This window comes from Lacerta agilis, chromosome 6 (assembly GCF_009819535.1).
Source record: "Lacerta agilis isolate rLacAgi1 chromosome 6, rLacAgi1.pri, whole genome shotgun sequence".
Taxonomy (NCBI): domain Eukaryota; kingdom Metazoa; phylum Chordata; class Lepidosauria; order Squamata; family Lacertidae; genus Lacerta; species Lacerta agilis.
Window position 1 is genome coordinate 12,896,950 of NC_046317.1, and position 21,507 is coordinate 12,918,456.

At 40.7% G+C, this 21,507-nt stretch overlaps 1 protein-coding gene across 2 annotated transcripts; it reads right to left on the minus strand.

Annotated features, from left to right (window-relative positions):
* Window positions 1–2,660: 2,660 nt before the first annotated feature.
* On the minus strand, window positions 2,661–21,115 carry UCHL5 (ubiquitin C-terminal hydrolase L5). 2 transcript variants are annotated; one of them, XM_033151395.1, is made up of 12 exons: window positions 20,966–21,115; window positions 18,018–18,081; window positions 17,147–17,252; window positions 11,977–12,102; window positions 11,816–11,877; window positions 11,595–11,725; window positions 10,681–10,744; window positions 9,590–9,692; window positions 8,723–8,836; window positions 7,116–7,145; window positions 4,174–4,272; window positions 2,661–3,406 (listed from the first exon to the last, which is right to left on the minus strand). In XM_033151395.1, the coding sequence occupies exons 1-12, from the start codon at window positions 21,045–21,047 to the stop codon at window positions 3,362–3,364; spliced, it is 1,026 nt and encodes a 341-aa protein (XP_033007286.1). In that variant the 5' UTR covers window positions 21,048–21,115; the 3' UTR covers window positions 2,661–3,361. The 2 variants fall into 2 exon arrangements, with proteins under 2 accessions (XP_033007286.1, XP_033007287.1); XM_033151396.1 differs by lacking the exon at window positions 7,116–7,145.
* Between the last annotated feature and the right edge of the window lie 392 nt (window positions 21,116–21,507).

Below are 21,507 nucleotides of genomic sequence, written 5' to 3' on the forward strand. Positions count from 1 at the left end.
GTATGTAATTAAAAAGCTAAACCTACCCTGACCGGGGTGTGTGTGTGTGACTTATTAAGTAGCTTAAATAACCACAAGAAAGTGCCAGCAACATTCCTAATGAAGAAAAAAAGGTCAGATTACGCAAGATAAAATGAAAAATGAAACCGCTTGGAATACTTTAAAAAACCAAATCCGTTTCGTTAAACGCTCCCAAGCAACAAGCATTGGATCATGTATCTTATTCTCCTTTTTATCAGAACTTGATCTTAATGTCACTGCACAGGGCAGACTTGTGCCACTTGTAGCAACAGCTGTGCAGAAAGGCATGATGGGCTCCTTTCACACGCAGTAATCCAACTACCATTTTTCTGTGGTGTCAATCCATGCGAGGGGTGCCTGGATATAGCAACCGCATGGGCAGTGCCAACTGCACAGGTCTTTCCTACCGGATCAGCATGCAGCTGGCCACACTTGCGTGAGCTTTCCGTAGCCACTCTGGCACACCCCACACAGTTATAATATTCAAACGCACCTGCAAAAATGCACCACCGGGAAGCACCTCTCACGCAGCGGCCATCAAATAAGATGTGGGAAAAGAGAAGGGGGAATTAACATACATCAAAATCACAGGCACGTAGTGGGCAGACAAGCCTCAAAACATCTAATTTCTGGGCAAGGAGTTTTAGTGCAAGAAGCAACTGGACTCTAGGAACGAGAGCACTTACATAGATCTGTTTCAGATGTTTTGGGATGGAGAGAGTACGGGTTGCTCTGATGGGTTATTTACTCAGAAGCCAGAGAGAGAGAGAGTGCACCCCTGTTAGTTCTGCTGGTGCTGCAACTCTCAGCAGGGCTAACCTGGAGCTGTTCTAGAATGCTTCTAGGCCACATGGCTAGGATAGGTACACTGTTCCGCAGTCCTAGCTGGGGCATAGGCTTCGGATGTGGCACTGGGGGACTTCTATTTGACACCAAAGGAATTGGCATATAGATGCTTTTTATCATCAATGTGAAATGGGTGCAAAGGGGACAGGGATCAGAGACTCCAGGTTCAGTGTCACCAGCCTGTATATAGCGTCTCTATCTCTTCTTTCCATCATAAATCAGGAAGAGCGATAGCTGAGTGGTGCAGCACCTGTTTCGCATGCAAGAAGTTCCAGGTCCCTGTCTGAAATGCAGGAGAGCTGCTGTCAGTCAAGGGAGACAAAATTGAGCTGGATGTGGAGGCAGGCTAACAAAATCCAGGCTTAATCTAGGCGAAGTACTGCTAATCAGCAGGACTGGGGTTCAACCCATTTGGGGCGGGGTGGCATATCTCTCAAAGAGTGTTGGAAGTACTCAAAGAGTACATCAGAGAGCTGAGGTGGTGGTCAAAAGTGCTTTTATGCAGCTTAGATGTGCACAGCAATTGCCTCCATCCCTGGCAAAGGTAGATGGGTAGCTCTGGTCACAGGAATTAATTAATACATGAAGGCTGGATTGCTGTAACATGATCTCTGTGGTTACAGGTAGGTAGCCGTGTTGGTCTGCCATAGTCAAAACAGAAAGAAAAAAAAATTTCCTTCCAGCAGCACCTTAGAGACCAACTAAGTTTGTTCCTGGTATGAGCTTTCATGTGCATGCACACGAAAGCTCATACCAAGAACAAACTTAGTGCTACTCTAATCTGCTACTGGAAGGATTTATTTAAAAAAATTTTTGACTTTGATCTCTGTGGGACTGCCTTGTTCAGAGGTTTTAGCTGGTGCAGAGAAGCCAAAGCTATGGCTGGTGCTTTTATTTTTTATCATGCAAAACCCAACATTCTCTTCATTTGCAGTTCAAGCTGCTGATCATCGCCTTTAATGCTTGAATGGCTTATGTCCAGGATACTTAAAAGGATCACCTTCTCACAGATAAACCCGCTAAATCAGGTCTTTTAGGGAGACCATGTTCAGTATCCCACCTCTAGCAAGGATTTAGCCTGGTGTGTGTGTGTGTGTGTAAGAATAGGGCAAAGGGTATTTGTGGTGTAAGCACGCAGCTTATGAACCTCCGCACCACCTGCCTTTCTGCCCAGTAGTCTTCTAACACCAGACGAAGGTGCTCTGTCTCTGTGTCTCAACTGGCATTTGTCCTGCTAGTCACTTTTTATACAACACAGGATAAAAATGGGAAACCAGCTGCTGCTGTTGCCTGTCCTTCCTACCACACCATAGGACTGTTTCCAAAATGTTGGTGACCGTTACATTGAGCTTCCTAAATTATGAGACAGGAAGGCAACACAGAAATATTTTGGATACCTATCGTTCATCCCCCCCCCCCCTTTCGGAGTGGTTGATTCAGCTGAAATGTCAATGTGTGCTCATGACAAAGCATGAATTTTTCACCCATTAAATACTTCGCTAAACACAAACGTACTTTTTTTCTTCTAAAATCTTGAAGGATGGAAATAGAGCATTTGTTTAATTGGGAATATCAGGGGAAAACCTATACATGTGGTGATGTACAACAGAGCAGGGCAAGTTAAAAATTCTCCCTGAAACCGTACTAGATACAACCTCATCCTATGAGAAAACATCTCTGCAAATATCTTTTGCAACTTTGGTGTCACATAAATGGCACAAGAGAAGGCAAGACTGCTTTCCTTGCAAAAATCATATTACCCATGGACAGCAATACTACAAGGTACAAACATGTGCCAAAATAAAAATGGGAATTTATTATTATTTTTTCTACTAAAGCAATAAACTCTCAAGCTTATCCATTGGTCATTGTAAATGATTCTACCGTTCAATCTGTACTTTCAACTCTGTAAAAAATTTAGACACAACTCCATATAAACAAGAACACAGGGCGAGCCACTGAAAGATTCAGAGACAAGGACAGTTAGTGGTGATAAACAAAGAGAGGCCAACTTATTTTTATATATATATAAAAAAAAACAAGTCAAGCTTTCTTCACATAACTATATATCCAATGCTTCACTGTGAGACAAGATATTTAAATATATTCATTATGGTAAAAAGATCTACATTACTTTCACAAATTTGGGTCTGTACAAATTGCAGCAGTATTTCCTGATTAAGTTATGAAGAATCAAGTCAGATATAACTGTTAAATACTGGAATTTGACGGAGACTCTAAAAACATTACTGAGCGGTAGTACATGCACATGATGCAAGGAAAAAGGGGAAGATTTATAGACTCCGTGCAAATGGGACAGGACAAACTGTTACGATCAGTAAACGTGCGTCGGACAATTTTAAACTTTACAAGAAGTCTTGCAAGGTTACTTTCATGAAGACGAAGAAATTCAGAAGCACATTCCCCTCTCAAAACAAAACAAACAAAAACCCTGACCACCCACAAAAAGAAAGAAAGAAAAGGACACCAGTCTTCATTTGGCCTCTTGAGCTTTCTTGGTGTTCTGTTTTTCTTTTGCCTAGAAGGTAAAGTCAGACAGAGAAAGCATGCTGCACTGTTATAACAGCCCAGGTATTTTTTTTTCCTTCTGTAACTCAAAATATACAAAACTGCATTATCTCTTCGATCACTGAATACACAAGCAACTGCATTCTACAACAGATGTAGTTTGATACAGACAGAACTTTGGAAACCAATATATAATCACTCATCAGTCCAGAAGAGCTCACAACATTTACTCTCAAGTAGATGTACATAGGATTAAAACTCAGTATCTATCAGCATGCAAATCCTACCCATTGTACATCTAGAGCACATGGGAAGAACATGTGCAAGGCAATTTCAGAACAAGAAGCTAAATCAGGTCAGCTGAATCACCAAACAGTTTAATAGCCCTGCAGGGGACAGGCTGAGTGTGTTACTTTATTCATTAAACGTGCTTGGAATTAGGCCACATTGGCAAATCAATGTTACAACTGGAACCAGAGCACTGAGGAAATAGCAAAATGCCATGAAGTCAATAGAATCAGAATAGATGCTACAGAAGCCGAAACTTACGGTTCGCTAGGGGTTTAGTGAGAAATACAAGAGTGAGAAAGAGTGCCACCTAGGTGTATGTGCTTCAGATACTCTCTTCTCTAAACAAAAAAAGTCTACAGGTTTCACGATTCTGCTTCTATTGATTACTTTGACATTTTCCACTAATGTTCAGATGTGCGCTGCACAACACATACCCACAAACAACCTGCCTAATATGTTATTTGAGGCTGAGAGCACAACACTTACCTTTTCTACAAGTGGGATTAGCTGCTGGTGTTCTGCTAAAGTCTTTAACAATTCCATAATGAATGGCAGGTAGTTATGTTTTCTTCTAATGTTTTCAATCTACAAGCATAGGTGAGACATTAAAGAAATTAGCATTAAACGCCATCATGTGCACACACAACAAAGCCAGGTTTCCACCTCATTACATTAGCAAATACATACAATAAACTTTGTCAATAAGCATTTCAGCAAAATCACTTATCTCCCCTGTGCAAGTCTTTTATTATATTTTGGAGAGGGGAGAGAAGAGAGAAATTTTGGCTGGGGGATGCAACATAGTGCTGGTGCTGATTATGGAATGACTGGTGCAGACTGCTTTTTATTTTCTGTGCCAGCTTAAATGTGATTTGTTTTCAGTTGAGGGTTGATTTATGCAGCCTACCAGTAGTTTTAAAAAACTTGATGGCATTTTTTTTTAAAATCTGCTTAATTATTATTGTTGTGCTCTTAAATGTAACTTCATCCTGAGATGAAAGGCAAGTTAGAAATGTTTTAAAAGCAAAATCAGTTTCTCTACCACTTTGCCCTCTTAACCCCCTTGGGTTGTACAGGAGTAAAATTTGCCAGTTGCTGGAGAGTAGATGCTTTTTGAGGCTTCCACCCTGTATAAAACTTGCATGGACAAGATTTGGAATGTAAGTGTTTCAAGAGGCAAAGTAAAGGTTTCTATAGTTCACCAGTTATCCAAATTCTGTAGTTTTCCTTTCTTCAGAAGGAAGTCACTATTGAAATTATGCAGTCATTAGCGGTCAGCAAAAAGCAGACAGGAGATAAATTTAGATAGTCTAAATTCATGGATAATAATGGGAAGCTCAATGTGCATGCCAAGTCATTAAGTATTCACTGTTATGGCCTATAGCTCTCAGCATTATTCTCTTAGTACAAAAGAGTCACAATAAAAATTGGGACAATACAATTGCTAAAATGTTATCCCAACAGAAGATAGGAAGCAAGCATTTAAAAACTCTGCTTTTATGAAAATCTTGAGTTTCAACCCAAACAAAATGAAGATTTACAGATTTTTAAAATTATTTTAATTGCATCAACCTTTTTGCAAGTAGCCAACAGCTAATTTGGGGAAAACATATTAACTGCAGATTATGGTCTCAGTATAAGAAAAACAAAACATCGGGGTGTGTGTGTGTGTTCAATGTTAGCCTTACTTGGAGTAGATTCACCAATGTTAATAAACATGGCCAACTTAGGCTCATTAAATTCTGAGTAGGACTTAACTGAACACAACCTCGGGTTAAACTACTATGCATGCTTACATGGGTGCAGGTTCCACAGAAGTCAGTAACACTTATATCAAAGTAAATATTCTAGGACAGAGCTGAGAGACAGCAAACTGTGGGGGTCAGGGAAAACTATCATAAAAAGGAATGTACCACTAATGTCAGACCAAAAGTTTAGAACATCTGAACAGAAAGCCCTAGTGCAATCTTGTGTATGTCTACTGAGAAGTAAGTCCCATTGAGTTTGGTGGAGCTTATGCCCATGTTAAGTGTGTAAAGGACTGTAGCTTCAGTTGTTATATATAGACAACCACATTGGCCTGAAGTGCCCTCGTGGGATATTAGTTAGCCTGCAGAAAACCACAGCTTCTGATGTCAGAACAGATCTGAACCAGGGATAGACAATATCATTAGTGAAAGAATATTATGATGAATATTCACCGTTTTTGTCCTTTTAAATAATAAATGGCGGTGCAGGTATGTTTGAAGGGGTGATGGTACTGCATTCAACAAGTTAAGAAGCCGAAGGGTAAATTAAGAGTTTTCTGCCACATTTCAAACATCACAATGGGATTTACTTCAATCATTCTGACAAGGCTCTTAAGGTAATCTAGCTGGCAAATTAAGTCAATTGTCTGTATAAAAGCCTTCAACTTGTAATGCTTTGAGTTACAGGTAGGTAGCCATGTTGGTCTGCCTTGGTCAAAACAAAATAAATTATAAAAAAATTCCTTCCAGTAAGGTGTTACTGGAAGGAATTTTTTTATTGTAATGCTTTGGACAGTGAAAGAAGTGCCGAGTAAGAAAAGTCTTTGATGCATCACTATGGTAAAAATGTATCTGAACAGAGCAGAAGATATGCGGCCCTCAAGGTCTTTTTGGCAACCCTCAGCAACATCCGACACCTCCCTGCCCCAGCCCTCGTGCTGCCTTCCCATAGCTGGGTAAGCGAGGCACTGGGCTTTGGCAAGGAGGCCTGAGGGCTCTAGGACCTTGCCAGAGCCTTCTGCCTCCTTCTTAAAGTTCACTGCCTTGCTTATCAGGGTTTGGGAAGGCTGCACAAGAGCTGTTTGTTTCTGCGTGTCAAATTTTGGCCTCTGTGCGTGCCAAGGGAGTGTGAGGCTTGCAGGTTCTGTGTTGCAGTACTCCCATGGTCCAGTTGGTATGAAAATTTGGGCTACCCTGATCTCAGAAATCCACATACTATGTTACGTAACATCACAATCACAATAAGAAGCAAACTGTAACGGAAGCAACACAAAAAAGTTAGATAAGAGTTGCAGATCCCACTGTAACCACCTTAACCTGCAAAAAATTGTTCCTAGTCCTTTGCATGAGCAGTGTTAATGTCGGATTACGAAGCTTGCCCCTTCCATTCCAAGAACATGAATTAGCGGGAAATTATGTTCCAATTAATGGAACAAGAGCTACACATTTTCCAACATGAGTACCTCTTAAAGTGTCCAGTTATCTGTGGGAGCCAAATGGCTGCACTAATGTCTGTGGCAGTTTATGTAACAACCCACAGAACACAGACAGCAGAGCAAGTTGTGGGGGGGCGGGCGGTGCCTTTTATTAGAAAGATCAAATGTTTAAAATTACGAAGTGATCTGAAACAAAGGAGGAGTTTTAAACAGGAACTAGAATTAGGATTACAAGCCATCTGACCTTGTTGGAGGGATCAGGTTGCACAGCCCCCTAGAATCAAGGTAGAAAAGAAATTTCAACAAGGCATGGGGGTGGCGGGGATAAAAACCAGCCATGAAATTGTAAAGAACTTAAGAGTGAAAGGCCTCTTTCCATCTCCAGTATCATCAGACCCCATAGGTCCCTTCGAAGGCAGGACATTGGCGACGCAGACCAAACTTGCCATTCAATAACTGAAGGTAAGTTTGGAAAGGGTCAGTTCAGGTCAGACAATGCGGCACTGAACAGTATCCCAAGGCTTTGGTATCATGTTCCCATAGAACATCTCTTGCTTTCAAAAGGAATGCTCATACTTTAGATTCACATCATTTATTTTGCTTTGAATCATAGAACTGTAGATTTGGAAGGGACCCTCAAGAGTCATTTAGTCCAATGCAGGAAATCTCAACTAAAGCATCCATGACAGATGACCACCCAACCTCTGCTTAAAAATGCCTGGTTTTTGTGTAAGAGGACTGCTTTGAAATGTGAAAGAAGCATAAATGAAATGCCTCTCCTTTACAAAATGAGGATTATTAATTCAGTTCTCCAAGATGCGTTGTTTTTTTCTTCTTCTCCTGCTTGCCTTCTTACAACCAATCATTTGATAGGCTCTACTCGTCAATGGCTCTGGCTGTCATCAACTCTGGTCCCACCTACTATTGGTCTTCCTGCCTTCTGCCATCTCAGTCCCAGTGGGCACAAGAAACTACCGATTACTTCTGAAATGTTTGACATCTGAGATCACAAGCCGCCTCTCTTCCCGTCTACCCCACAGTGATTTTCAAAACTGGGGAGCCCTGCAGGTCCTCAGAAGCTGACTGCGAGCCCCTCAAGGGGAAAGTTAAGTGATGATGGAAAAACATCCTTGAAAGAAAGCATGCCCATCGCTGCCCATCTGCCCCCATAATGCAGCCACAGTGTACTTTTAGATATGTGAGAACTAACAGGACTGGGGCAGCAGCCCAAGTAAACTGATTATGCATCTTGTCAAATCAAATTTTATTAAATGGTCACAGACCAAATCGTCCTCATCAGCTGATCAACGTAGCACACACAAGACAAACACACGAAAAAACAGCATTTCGAAATTAAGATCTTAAATAAAATTAAACGTTTGCCTTTGCCTGCACATTGTCAATGGATAGCTTATATTTCCTGCGTCTAGTAGCAGAAACGCAAAATTTGGCAACATTAATCGTAGTCTCGGAGACCCTGTCTTCTACTAGGGCTCTCAAGCGTTGGGATTCTGATTCATTCTTAAACTTGTGAAGAACTGGGGTAATAAAAGTCTGTCGTAGATGCATCTTGTCACCTCAGGAACTCTCAGGGCTTCCTTAATGGACAAGTCAGTGTGCAAAGGGATTCCCACAAGAAGCAAGTCTGAAACCACTCCTCGGGGCAACACACATTTATTTAGAATAAGCTGTTTTCTACTCTTCTGTTTCCAGAGGCAGCCCTCAACCCTGCACACAAAAGCTCATTAGTTTTTTGCTCTGAGCACCAGATGAAGAACCAGTTATTTGAAAAGGCAAACATGGTTAGCAACCTCCTTTTTTTAAACCATTCTGAGCATGCACAGCACATACCTTGTATCTTTTCAATTTTTGGTTTTCTTCGTCAATTAACATCTGATATTTTGCAACTTCTGACTGAATAGAACTTAGTATATTACTGCTCTGGTCTGTATCCATGGGCTCTTCCTAATGGGGAAAAACAATTTATTTTAACTTGCATGTTAGTATTTCTAGCACAATGTCATTCAGTCAAGATTCATAGAGATAAAATATCATACAGCAGACAAAGAACCAAAGCTTGCCTCACTAGTCTCATTTGCATGTATCTCCAGTGCAAATTATCATGCAATGTTCTATTCTGTCCTGTAGAGTTTAAAAGTGCTTGCTAAAGTACATTTATTTGCTAGTGCCATTTGCTTGCCCCTTGATAAAAGAGATCAGAAATCATAAAAAGCTGGAAGAAATGTGGAATAATTTAATAATCATCATAATAATCATAAACAGAGCAGCTAACATCATATAAATAATACAGCTTGCTTCATCTCTGTTGCCCCCACCTCCGTGTGTCTGCATTTCCTGCAATTGCTTTCGTGCCTACCTCTACAACAACCATGCATACTGGCTTTAAAAAAGTTAAGAGAAGAGAGCTGGGGTTTTCAGGCTATGTACAGAAGTCTAGATGCTATACAGTTGTTCAGAAAGGAAAATGAAGTGGTAGTGAAAGAGAACAAATTCATATTGCCCAACTTTTTCTTTTTGAAATAAAAAATTACACTTGTATCCCACTCTTACATGATACTCTGAGTTGATTCCTGTTGTGATTTATTAGCTGGCTAGCTTCAGGAATGCTGCAACACCAGGTGCTCCCAGGGCAATTTACTAACTAAGGCTTACGATGCAACCAAGTTATTGAAACAACCTATTCGATTAGCAGAATACCTCAGCAAGTTGTCTCTGCAACTCTGCAATTTTCTGTTCATATATCATTTTTCTGTCAGATACAATTGCCATCAAGTTAAACCTTATTTCGCCTTCACTGTACCTACAAAATAAAAACAGTTGTCACATACTGCCACCACTGCATCAAGAGTCTCATGGCTATTGATAACCTTCAGACACTTCTGCATTAAGAACAAAGTCAACTAAACATTGCCCACCGATCAACAATGGCAAATGCAGCGACCAGCAAGAGATGTGGAGAGTAATAACACTCTGTTCTCTCATTATGCGCTAATTTTAACATACTGTATATTCTGGCGTATAAGACTACTTTTTAATCCAGGAAAATCTTCTCAAAAGTCGGGGGTCGTCTTATACGCCGGGTGGAGAATCTGCGGTCGAGTATATCTCAAACTCTATATTTTAACTGGAAAAGTTGGGGGTCGTCTTATACGCCGAAAAATATGGTATGTGTCAAGTTAAGAATATTGTAAGATGATTCAAGTTACCCTGCAAACACTGTTTAACCATGTTTGTAAGCAAATTTTGCCAATTTACAGCCTGGGATTTTGACTTCTCTACAGGACAGTCTAATCAAGTTTAATCCGAGTGCGGGGAGAAAACAGTATTGTATGGGGCACAGAAATACTCAACAGTTATTCCTAGGCTGGGTGTCAGCAGGGGACAATTTCAGAAATGCTACTAATGCTGCTGTCCTGGTCCCTCTTTCTGACACTCCCATGAGTCCTGGATGGCCACTGCTGTAACTGCTCAAATAAAAGTATCTGAAGAAGTGTGCATGCACACGAAAGCTCATACCAAGAACTAACTTAGTTGGTCTCTAAGGTGCTACTGGAAGGATTTTTTAAATTTTGTTTCAAATAAAAGATGACCCTTCTCAGTAGAACCATGAAGAGGAAACAATTCCCCCCACCCCCCCAAAAAAAATTTTTCCCTGATCTTTTGGAAGCCTACAAATGGGTAGTGGGGGAAAGGCCAAGCTGGAATTGCTCCAGCCAGCAATCTAAAAGTTCAAGTCTAAAAACAGTTAATTCCAGTTTCACCATGAAAACAGTTAATTATATGTTTACTTTTGTATTCGTTTTTCTATCACTGGCCTTACAGCACTGATCCAGTCATCTTGATTGCATACTCCTAGATGGGAAATACACAAGAAGTACAAGTTAATTTTCCTGCAAGTTACGAGTTTATAGGACTGTAAGTTGCAGATACACAATACCTGCTGACGAAGTCAAACTTTTTTTTTTTTTTTTTACTATCTAGCCAAGATACATTTGTTACAAAAAGAGTAGCCAGACTTGTTGCAGCTCAAGAGTTGGCTATTGGGTTGTTGTTTTTATTTTGATGATTATGTATTTTGTGGTTTTATATTTTGATTTTATTCTGTGAACCGCCCTGAGACCTCTGGGTATAGGGCAGTATACAATAAATAAATAAATAAAAAATGTCTGCTGAGGTCGTTTTGGTGCATTGAGGAGAACACGTATTGTGATCATAGGCAGCTCCTATAAATCTGAGAGAAAGTATACTGATTTTAAACTAATCTTTAGATTCCAGGGAAGCTATATAATCACATATATCATTTCTTAAACAATAAAATCACACTTTTAGCTTACCTGAATTAAGGAATTAATAGAGTAAGATAACTGCATTTAAATTATAAATACTACTGAGATCAGCAATGTGGTTCTAACATTGGAAATACATTGGCTTGATATTGTAAATTTGGTAGTGATGTCTTTAAAGGAACGTAAGGCTAACAAAAAGTTTTACAGGATACCACCCCACCTCATGTACGGCACAACAGGAGTCTACTTAGCTATCTTAGCTTTTTCCCCAACACCCAGTTTGACAGGTAATTCAGGCTCAAGCCCACCAGCTGGTCCCGTCTTCTACCCTTGCTACCATATGTATTTTGTATACACCCGGTATACCTTGAATGACATTCAGGCAGGAAATTATACAGGTGAAATGCAAGTGTTACCTAAATCTATTGGGCCTTCTCTTAGACCATCCAGTTCATATAATCTTCCATGTACAGGAACATAGCTGACAAAGTGAAAAGCATCTTCTTCTTTTGCCGTCGACTTTGCATCAAACTCAAACATCTGCTGTCTAAAGGTTAAATTAAGAGACAAACGTGGATATTAAACCAAAAGCATTTCTGGAGACCGTATCCAAAAGGCTTCAAAAATTTCTTGTTACCTGGCAAAACTGTTGTGGACCTGTCGAATCACTTCAGAGTTACTTAATGCCAGGCCCTTCATCTAAAATTAAAATGAGACATTCATTCAACTAACAACTCAGGCTTAAGATACTTTTTTTTTTTTTTTTAAAAAAAGAGAGAATAGAATAATTGGACGTACTGCTGCATCAAAGCTTTGTGAAAATTCTTTAAATTCCGATAGCGTTTCTCCTAAATGGACGTCTTGATGGGTGCAGTTTAATAGCACACTTACTATAGCCTGAGTTGCACAGGCGTTATTTATTACCTGTTAAAAAATAAACAAAGTGAAAATTCAGAAATAATTGAATACAAGACAAATTATAAAATGAGTTATAGTAGCCTCAAGTTTACCCACTATGGCCATTGGGTTGGATCCAGGCTACCTGGGGTGAAACTCAGCTTATGGAACAATCTGTTGGAGGAAGAGTGGGAAGTGATTTTCATCAATTCCTCCTGCAGTTTCCTGAAAAGTTTCTCTGGCAAGTCAGTGAACTCTCTGGAAGGTGGGCAAAGACTGGACTCTGTTTTAACTTTAAAGTAAGAGCCCCTTCTTCTACATTGGTATGCTCCCAACCCCATATCCACTGCAGGAAGGTGAAATGCCTTTGACACCCAATGACTTATTTTGCAGCTTTGTTTAGAGAAACAAATTAAACCTGTTTTATTGCCCTAACACTGAAATATGTGAGTTAAGGGTCAAGGACAATATGAGTTTGTTAAATTGGGTGGTTTTTTATGAGGTACCCCATTTTTATAAATGAAAGAAATTAATAACTAGAATTTTTACTAGAATGGGCCAGAATGCACAGAGCTAATTTAGACATACCCTACAACTATACAAAAAGGCAGCAAGCATCTAGATAAGCATTCCTAGGTTGAGCTTTCCTCGTTACGTTTTGTTTAATAATGACTGATGCTTTTTGGAGATTAACAGCACTGAAGGAATAAAGGAGGTCTTTCCCACTTTTCACACAAAAAGGTAATTTATAGCAGAATCTTGTGTATGCCAACTCAGAAATAAGCATTACAGAGTTAACTTGGACTTTACTCCCAGGCATATGGGTCTATGATTGAAGCCGTAAGGAGAAAGTAGTATAAGAAAAGAAGCAGCAGTGAAGTTTAAAATGGACAAAGTAACCAAGATAGCATCTGAATGGTCATCAATGGAACCATGAGAAAATACCTGTAGTTCTTACTACAAAGACAAATAAAGAACTTAAAATGCTGATGCCTAAATGATATGAACATTTTCAACATACAAAGATGAGACTGACATACTCATAATTACGAATGAAGGAGGACAAGCAGAATGACAGCAAGTCATATCTGTGAAGTTGAGAAGCTGACGCACACTAAGAGGTTGGCTTTCCATAAAGTATCTTTCTGGTCAGGTATCTGCCACACTTAGAACATCTGAGTTTTTCTATTTAAAAAGCTTTCTCATGTACACTAGCAAAATAAAATAAGCTATTCAAGCAAAGTTAAAAATAGCCAAGTTAAAAAAATAAAATAAGCTATTTTGATTAATCTGATTAGCCCCCCCCCCAATCCATTGTACTGTTGTTTTATGATTAACAGTACACGGAAAAACACTATTAATCTGCTCTGACACAATAGCAAAGCTAGGAATTTAGAGTTAAGGCAGAAATCGCACCCTTACCTCACCTTATTGTGCCTAGGTATCCTAGCTCATATAGGGTGATCCAGAGTTCTGAGGCCCAAAAATACAGGACCGTATCATATCTAGGCATAACAAGGAGGCCACATTTTACAAGTGTGCATATGAAGATGGCCACATTGACAAACATGCAGACAACTTTTATCATGAGATTATCCAAGAAAGGCTCAAGAGCTACAATCTCTATTAACAGGCCATCAATTTTATTTCATTTGTTTCATCACCAATCTGGATGTTATTACAGAAATTACTTGGTTATCACATTAAGTTTTTTTTAAAAGCACATTTATATAAATTGCTTGTTATAAGATTCTCTATGAAGTTCAAATGGATTTTTTTAAATGGAGGGATGTTTAGTGGGAGATGAAAAGCTTATCTACAGTGTTAGAACACAAGTTTAATTGGCTACGGCACTATGGTCTAACAAATTTTGTGCTCAACAATAAACATCGGTACCTGCCTTATACTACCAGACCACTGGTCCATGTAGCTCAGTGCTGTCTACATTGGCCATTCAGCAGCTCAATAGTGTTTCATATGGGGCAGTGGATAAAATAATACATCCAAGCATTAAACTGTTCACTGCATGCCCAAATAGCATGTTGATTGTTTCCAGGAGATAAGGCAAATGACAGAACCAGAAATATTGTGAAAGGGTTGTATTTAAATCATCAAAATGCTAAGGGTCACTGGTGACTAATCTGAAACAGTCAGGTATTCAGACTAAATCATCAATGCAATTTTACAGACAAAAAAGCATTTTATAAATTTGTATGTCATTGTGAACTACCCTAAGGGCCAATGACAGGCTGAAATATCCGACAGAAGATTTGATATATTCAAGTTAGCAAAAAATTAGTAGCAGAACACTTTATTTTTGCAAGGTTAACCAAGGGAACACTTCGTTTTTATTTGTCTGTAAAGGTTGATTGATTGGTTTTAAAATTTAGATGAGATCAAGCAGTAAGAATGCAAAACCTATTGCATGGGCACCTAGTCCTGTAGAAATCCCTTTTACAACACTATTTTGGTGCCATCAAGTGTCAGTTCTCTGAACTGCTAGCCTAAGAGTATTTTCCCCACAACATCCTTCATACTAGGAATAAAAAAAGGAGGGGAATTGGAGTACAAGTGGTCAGAAGATGAAGTAAGCCCAGAAACTGAGATTTATTTAAGTATGACTAAATAAGAAGGTAAAGGTAAAGGACCCCTAACAGTTAAGTCCAGTTGCGAACGACTCTGGGGTTACGGAGCTAATCTCGCTTTACTGGTTGAGGGAGCCAGCATGACTAAGCCGCTCCTGAGCAGCGCATGGAAACGCCGTTTACCTTCCCACTGGAACGGTACCTATTTATCTACTTGCACTTTGACGTACTTTCGAACTGCTAGGTTGGCAGGAGCTGGGACCAAGTAACGGGAGCTCACCTCATCACGGGGATTCGAACCGCCGACCTTCCGATCGTCAAGCGCCATAGAACATATCAAATACACATTTTCTTTTATGAACTCTCACCACAATGCCAGGTTTTTGGAAACTGAACTTTTCAAAATTCTTGTTTCTTACAGTTCCCGCTCAAAAGACATTTGCACAGGACTGACTTCATGCAAGGACTTCCACTTGGCTCTGAAAGTCCTCCCCTCCCCCCCATTTTTTCCCCTAGGGGTCCCTACCACTGGAGCAGAATTGCAGGAGGGGCTGTAGAGCAAAAGGAAAGGAATGGGAAGTTCTACTGCCAAGTGGCATTCCTTGCTCAACCCCCAAATTTCTAAATAAATCTGCCTCAAACTATGCTTGCTATAGTTTTATATGATGTAATTTTACCAGTCAAACAATGAAATTGGAAAGGAGCAACATTTTTTTTTGTTATTCCACCAACCATTTGTACAAAGGTAAGAATCTTGTGAACTCCACACCCCACCCCACCCCACAAAGATGTTGGTGGACTCTGATCAGTCCCAGCCAGCCTGGTTAATGTTGATGAATGATAGGAGCTGCAGTCAAACAACACCTGGAGGGCTATGGGTTCCCCATTCCTGAACCAGTACGATACTGTGCTTGTACACATGCAGACAAGAACAACAGAATGGTAGGGAGATGGTCCCCTCTTCTACGACAGATGATAGGGTTGCTGGTGGAAGGTCCAAATGATTTTATGTATCAGAATTCCATTCTACCATAAAATATTCCAGGATAGAACACTACTGCCTTACACATCACTTTACATTCGACTTTTAAAATAAATATATTTTCCCCCTGGATTTTCCCATCATGGGAATAGTTTTTAAGCTCTCCGCCTTGCTTACGAGGCTCTGAGAATGTCTTGTGTGGGCTCTAGAGGCAAGGATATCACATTGCCATCCAATATCCCAGTAAGCAAGGCAGAGAACTTAAAAGCTATTTCCATGCCAGTAGAACCCTGCGTTAACAAGAGCTATTAAGCTCTCTGCCTTGTACTGAAACCTTTTCGTGGGCTCTGCAGGCCTTAACGCCAGCTCTGGAAGGTAAGATTCCCTGCGTGGAAGTGATTCCAGGGGGTTGTTTTGACAATATGCCATTTTGGCTTTATGCACTACTCTCAGAATGCAACCCCTATGCATGACACGACCCTACTGTAATAATATGTTAACAGCCATCAAAAGGTCAATCTCAACTTTCTGGGGGGAAAGAATTGCCCCTCCCCATCAGTGGTTTTTCAGGATTTGAGACCTAACCACAACGTATGAACTCAGTAAACTCATCACAGCATCAGAAAGAAATTTATAGCAAAACAAGTTTACTGGAAAATGGGTGAGTTATATCTTATTTTGGAATGAGAAAGTAGGGTATGATCTAAAGCTATGCTCATTATTTACATTGGTTGAAAGGTTTTTTTTTAAAGTGAATTCATTTATCTTTCATCATATATACATGCATACGTGTGTGTTTGTTTACTGCCCTTTTGTGTAACAAATGTTTATAATGATGATATTGTCCTGCCTCCATTTTAAGATACGGTAGAAGGCCTGCTTCACTGTCCACCATCAAAGGCAATCAGGCTGGTGAACACTCAAATTAGAGCCTTCTCTGCAATGGCCCTGAAATTATGGAACACAATCCTGACAGAGATCAGGCAGCCCCCATATTTAATGTGGGGTGATCAGTTGTAATAGTAAACTGGAATATTGTTGAGCTACTGTTGTTTTCTGCTGATCTTATCAGTGCTGTTGATTGTTGTTTAAATGTTTTATGAATGTGGATCTGCATTTTAAAATGCTGTTAACGCTGCTTTGTGAGGAATATCCTCAAAGTGGAGACTAAGTTTCCCAATGTTTGCTAGCAGAATCCTTTGCATGCTTACTCAGAACTGCCAGAGATAAATGAGATTCACTTCTAAGCAAGTCTGCAAAGTTTGCAGCCCATGAATTATTCTTGACTAGACTTGTAAAAGGCAAGTGTCGCATCTTTGGAAATATTAAATTTGAATGCACATAAAACAAAGTTGTTTTGCCCATGATAATTTTTATTATTCACTGAACAACCTGTTCTGCCAGACTGCCTTACTATTTAGGCTATGTCACAATGTTTCAGAGTTGTATTATTTTCACTTGCTGCATTAGGAGGTGTCACAGAGAATCTTTTAACTTACTATACCTGTTTAGCAAAAAATATAGTATCTAATCTGGAGTCCTGAACAACAGAGCCAGCTGGTTCTTCTCCTGGTTGCCACTTGAACAGAAAAATTAATCCATGAACTGGCCTACATAAAAAGGGGCACACAAAAAACAAGCAAGAAAACCCAGTAAAGCATTATCACAACATGTCTAAAATTAAAACACTAAACATCCTTACTGGAAACAAATTCAATAAACCTAATTGAACACACACATTGTTTTTAAAATGGCCACACCTGCACAATAAGGTGTAAAATTTTGTTTAGTAAGCCTCACTGTGCCTGACATGTAATTCTTCTCTTCAAACATGTGAATAAAGCAGGACAGAGATAGCTTAGCATGATGTCTGAACCCGAGGCGGAGGTTTGTTTTGTTGTGACAAGCCACAATCTCTACCCAGGCTTAAGCCATAACTGGTTGATGGTTTAACAACCAAGGGTAAAAAAAACACCACTATCCCAGGCTCCTACATCACTCGTACATATCCCTGTTGTCGTTTCCTTGCTTGCAAGAAGGAAGTGTTTCTGCTGTGTGTGCAGTATGATTTGCTAAACCAGATGTGGCTTAGTACTGAATATGAACACAGAAAATTATTACTTTTAACCCAACCGACACTTAAAAGCTTAGGACAGTAACTGCCCTGGGTCAGCAGGAAAAGAAATGCATGCCTTTCCAAAAAATTTGCAGGATGCTGCTCCCAGCTCCCTCCATTGTTCACTTTAATGTATGAATGGAACACACAACTCTGTAAGTGTGCACTATTACACCTGACTGTCACTTTATAACAAGCCCTACAGATAATTCAAGCCCACATTCCCTAAATGTATTATAAAATTCTAGTTAAAACTTACCTTAATTTCTCAAAGTTCTCTGGCTCCAAACTCCATATTTCCTCTACTTGCGCACCTCTACAACCTGTAGTAGTGGAGATAATTGTTGTAATTATTCCTGCTTAGAAAGTTTGCTTTAAAGGAAAAAACAAAAAGTAAAACCTGACACCTCTTTCTAAACAACTTAATTTTGTTTCAATATACAGAAATAACTTCCACCCCTTCTATTGCACTTTTTATAATAAATTGGTCCATGATATATGTAAATGATGATGGCATGATGGAATGAAAATCATGCCAAATTTATGTATTTACAAACCTTATAAAAAACGAGTTGCTAAAAATGGATGTCTCAGAATGTCAACAGTGCCACAAACATGTGGGATATTAAAAATGTGGTGTCTGAGAATTTGGATAAAGAAGACTCTTGACAGACACTAATATTGCAAATATCTAGTTTAAATTGTAAACACCTACATGGTGGAGTAAGTTACCAACCATGGTGCTAAACGAGCCAATAGTTTCTTTATCTACATGACGAAAAAGGATTAGTAGTAGTTACAAGGGAGATTTCATTTACTTCAGGCACTTAATTACTAAACCAGTGAAAGTGGTACCTTACTTATCGAAGCAATATTTTTTTATTAATTCATAATCCTAATATATGGTTTAATTTAGGCTTAGAAAGGTATTCCAATATATATGCTTCAGGAAGAAAATGTGTAATGAAAGAACTGGCACAGGTGAACAATCTGCATTAGGAATGCTCTGAAGCAGAAATTATTTTTAATGAATGAGTGCAGAACTCAGAGATGAGACCTTGTGTACTTGTCAGCATGTTTTATGACTCAGCTTCCCCAGTGCAAAAAAAGAATAATAGCAAGCTACATTACATCTACCAGATAGAATGATAGCAAAGTCATCTGCCAGCAATTTTATTATCATTATTTGGTAATCTGAGTAGCTCCTTTCTTTAGCCTCCAATCAAAGTAAACGATAAAGACAGATTAAGATTAGACAGATGGACAGTAGCTTATCTAAAGTGGTCCATCCAGGACCACTTCACACATCAAATTGCAAAAGATGCAACGAAGTGTAAATTCAATAAGGAGACACAACCAACTCCAGCTCCTATCAAGCACATTTATATGAAACTTGTTTGTAAATGCCCACTCAAGATCCGTAGTGAGAAATCTCTGGCTTGTGGGTTAACTAGGCCCACAATGTCTCCATGTGGTCAAGCCATACTCCCCTGCCCTACAACTGACATCATATGCAATATCATGTTTGGGGCAGAGAAATACGTACCTGGGTCAAAAGGGGTTTATGTCTAAATTGTGTTAAATGCACAAGCCACCAACATAATTATCATGAGCTTGCAAATATAGGAACACATACAAGGCAGTGGCTGGCTACAACTCTTTTGAACACAAAGCTTTATGGCAAACCTGCTATGGTGCAAAAAAAAAAAAGGCCCTTAGCCACACACAAAACCAGAAACCGGAATAATGATATGAAGCAGTTTCTACACAAGCTCTTGAACCCAGGCTCAGTCCAAGTCCAACACCATGGAAGGTATCCATTAGCACAGTGTTTTTCAACCTTTTTTGGGCAAAGGCACACTTGTTTCATGAAAAAAATCACGAGGCACACCACCATTAGAAAATGTTAAATTTTTTTAACTCTGTGCCTATATTGACTATATATAAAGTAATTTTTCAATTTTTCCCACGGCACACCAGGCAACATCTCGCGGCACACTAGTGTGCCGCGGAACAGTGGTTGAAAAACACTGCATTAGCATATAGACATATGAATAGGGCCAATTGCAAGTACATCAGGATTTCCAACCAGCCATGCTATCGTGATCGGGGCAACTGAGCTTGTTCTCTCCTGCTCTGGAGGGGTAGGACCCGAACCAGACTTCAAGTTACAAGAGAGAAGAACTTTATGGCAGTAACGGATGCCATCGGAAGGTTGTGGACCCCTCCTTCACTGGAGATTTTTAAGGAGAGGTTGGATAGCCATCTGTCATGGATGCTTTAGCTGAGATCACGGGTGCCAACTTGAATAAAACACTGGGGAGCCCCAAGTATGCCTCACCCCGCATAAGCGACCACAAGATGCGGCACATGCACACCTTTGTATGGCAAGGCCCATCATCTTTAAGGGAGAAGCCTGGACCCTTCAAATATTTTATAGGAGGAGGGGAGGGGGCTGAAGGGACCTCGGCCCCTAGGACTTGGCTCCTACGGTTGAGATTCCTGCATTGCAGGGGCTACCAGGAGATGATGCTTCCTTTCCACGAGTCTATACAACAGCCGGGCAGAATGACAACGCAAAAGCATCCAAGCCTTTCACGTACTTCATTCAGGGCTAGATTTAGGTTTGATGAGGCCCTAAAGCTACTGAAGGTAATGGGGCCCTTTATATGTCCAGTTGTCCTTTGTCCACAACTAATTGTCGCTGTTTTTAGGGAGCAGGCTAGCAGGCTTACATCATAGGAGCCTACACAACACAAAACACGGTTGCTGTATGTAGGTTTTATTTTATATGTTTTCTATCTTATATTTTGGAAATGTACGTAGTTCTTCCCCTCCTATGATTCCCCCCACAAAGAGAGTGGGGCCTTAAGCTATAGCTTGTTTAGCTTACACGTAAATCCGGCACTGACTTCATTGCAACCCAACCCGCCCGACTCTTGCCAGCTAAAGGAAAGCCCCGTTTTCCACCGGATGGGAGAAGCGCTCTGCACACGCCTCGGAGGCACCGTAGTGAGGACTTCTAAACACAAAGAGAGAGGAAGCTGGCTTTCCCAACTAAGGCGCTCTGCACATGGCAAGAGACTACGTTTCCTCCAGCAAATACAGGGAGCTGGGAAAATCCTAGCTCCTCCCCCCCCATCCCGCTGGCAAGGCGCCGCCTCGACCACCCGCCTCCCCCCGGAGTGGGCCGCCGCCAAGCCTCACCGAAGCCCTTGATGAGCTCCGTGAAGACGCCCGGGTCGCTCTCCATGAGGCACCATTCGCCGGCGCTGCCTCCTCCCGCCATGGCGCTGGAGCGGCCGCAACTGCCTCTCCCGGGCGGGCCCCGTTCGCTCTCGCTCCGTTCGCCTGACGCGAAAACCTTTTCCTACTACTACTATTATTGTTATTTAAAAAAATTATCTCTCTCTCTCTCTCCTCACGCCGCCCTCGAACGCCCGCAAAGCAGCGCACGCGCCGCTCCCTTCCCGGCAACCTCTGCGGCAGGGCCGCTTCGACGTCCGTCGCCCAGGCAAGTGTTTCCTTCGTCTCTATGGTGAAAGGGGAAGGGGCGGGGGTAAAGAGTGAAGGAGGAAAGCCAATCACCGGGATTATAGAAGACCGCTGGCTGCGCACGCGCTCACGAAGGTTTGGCTCCAGGGAGAGTCACGTGAAAAGGGGGAACCCGTTCGTTCTAGCCTCGCGTCTCTATCGTCGCCACTGCCCTGTGTCCATGCATTTGGGTTTCGCGGTCGATTCCGGCCGGC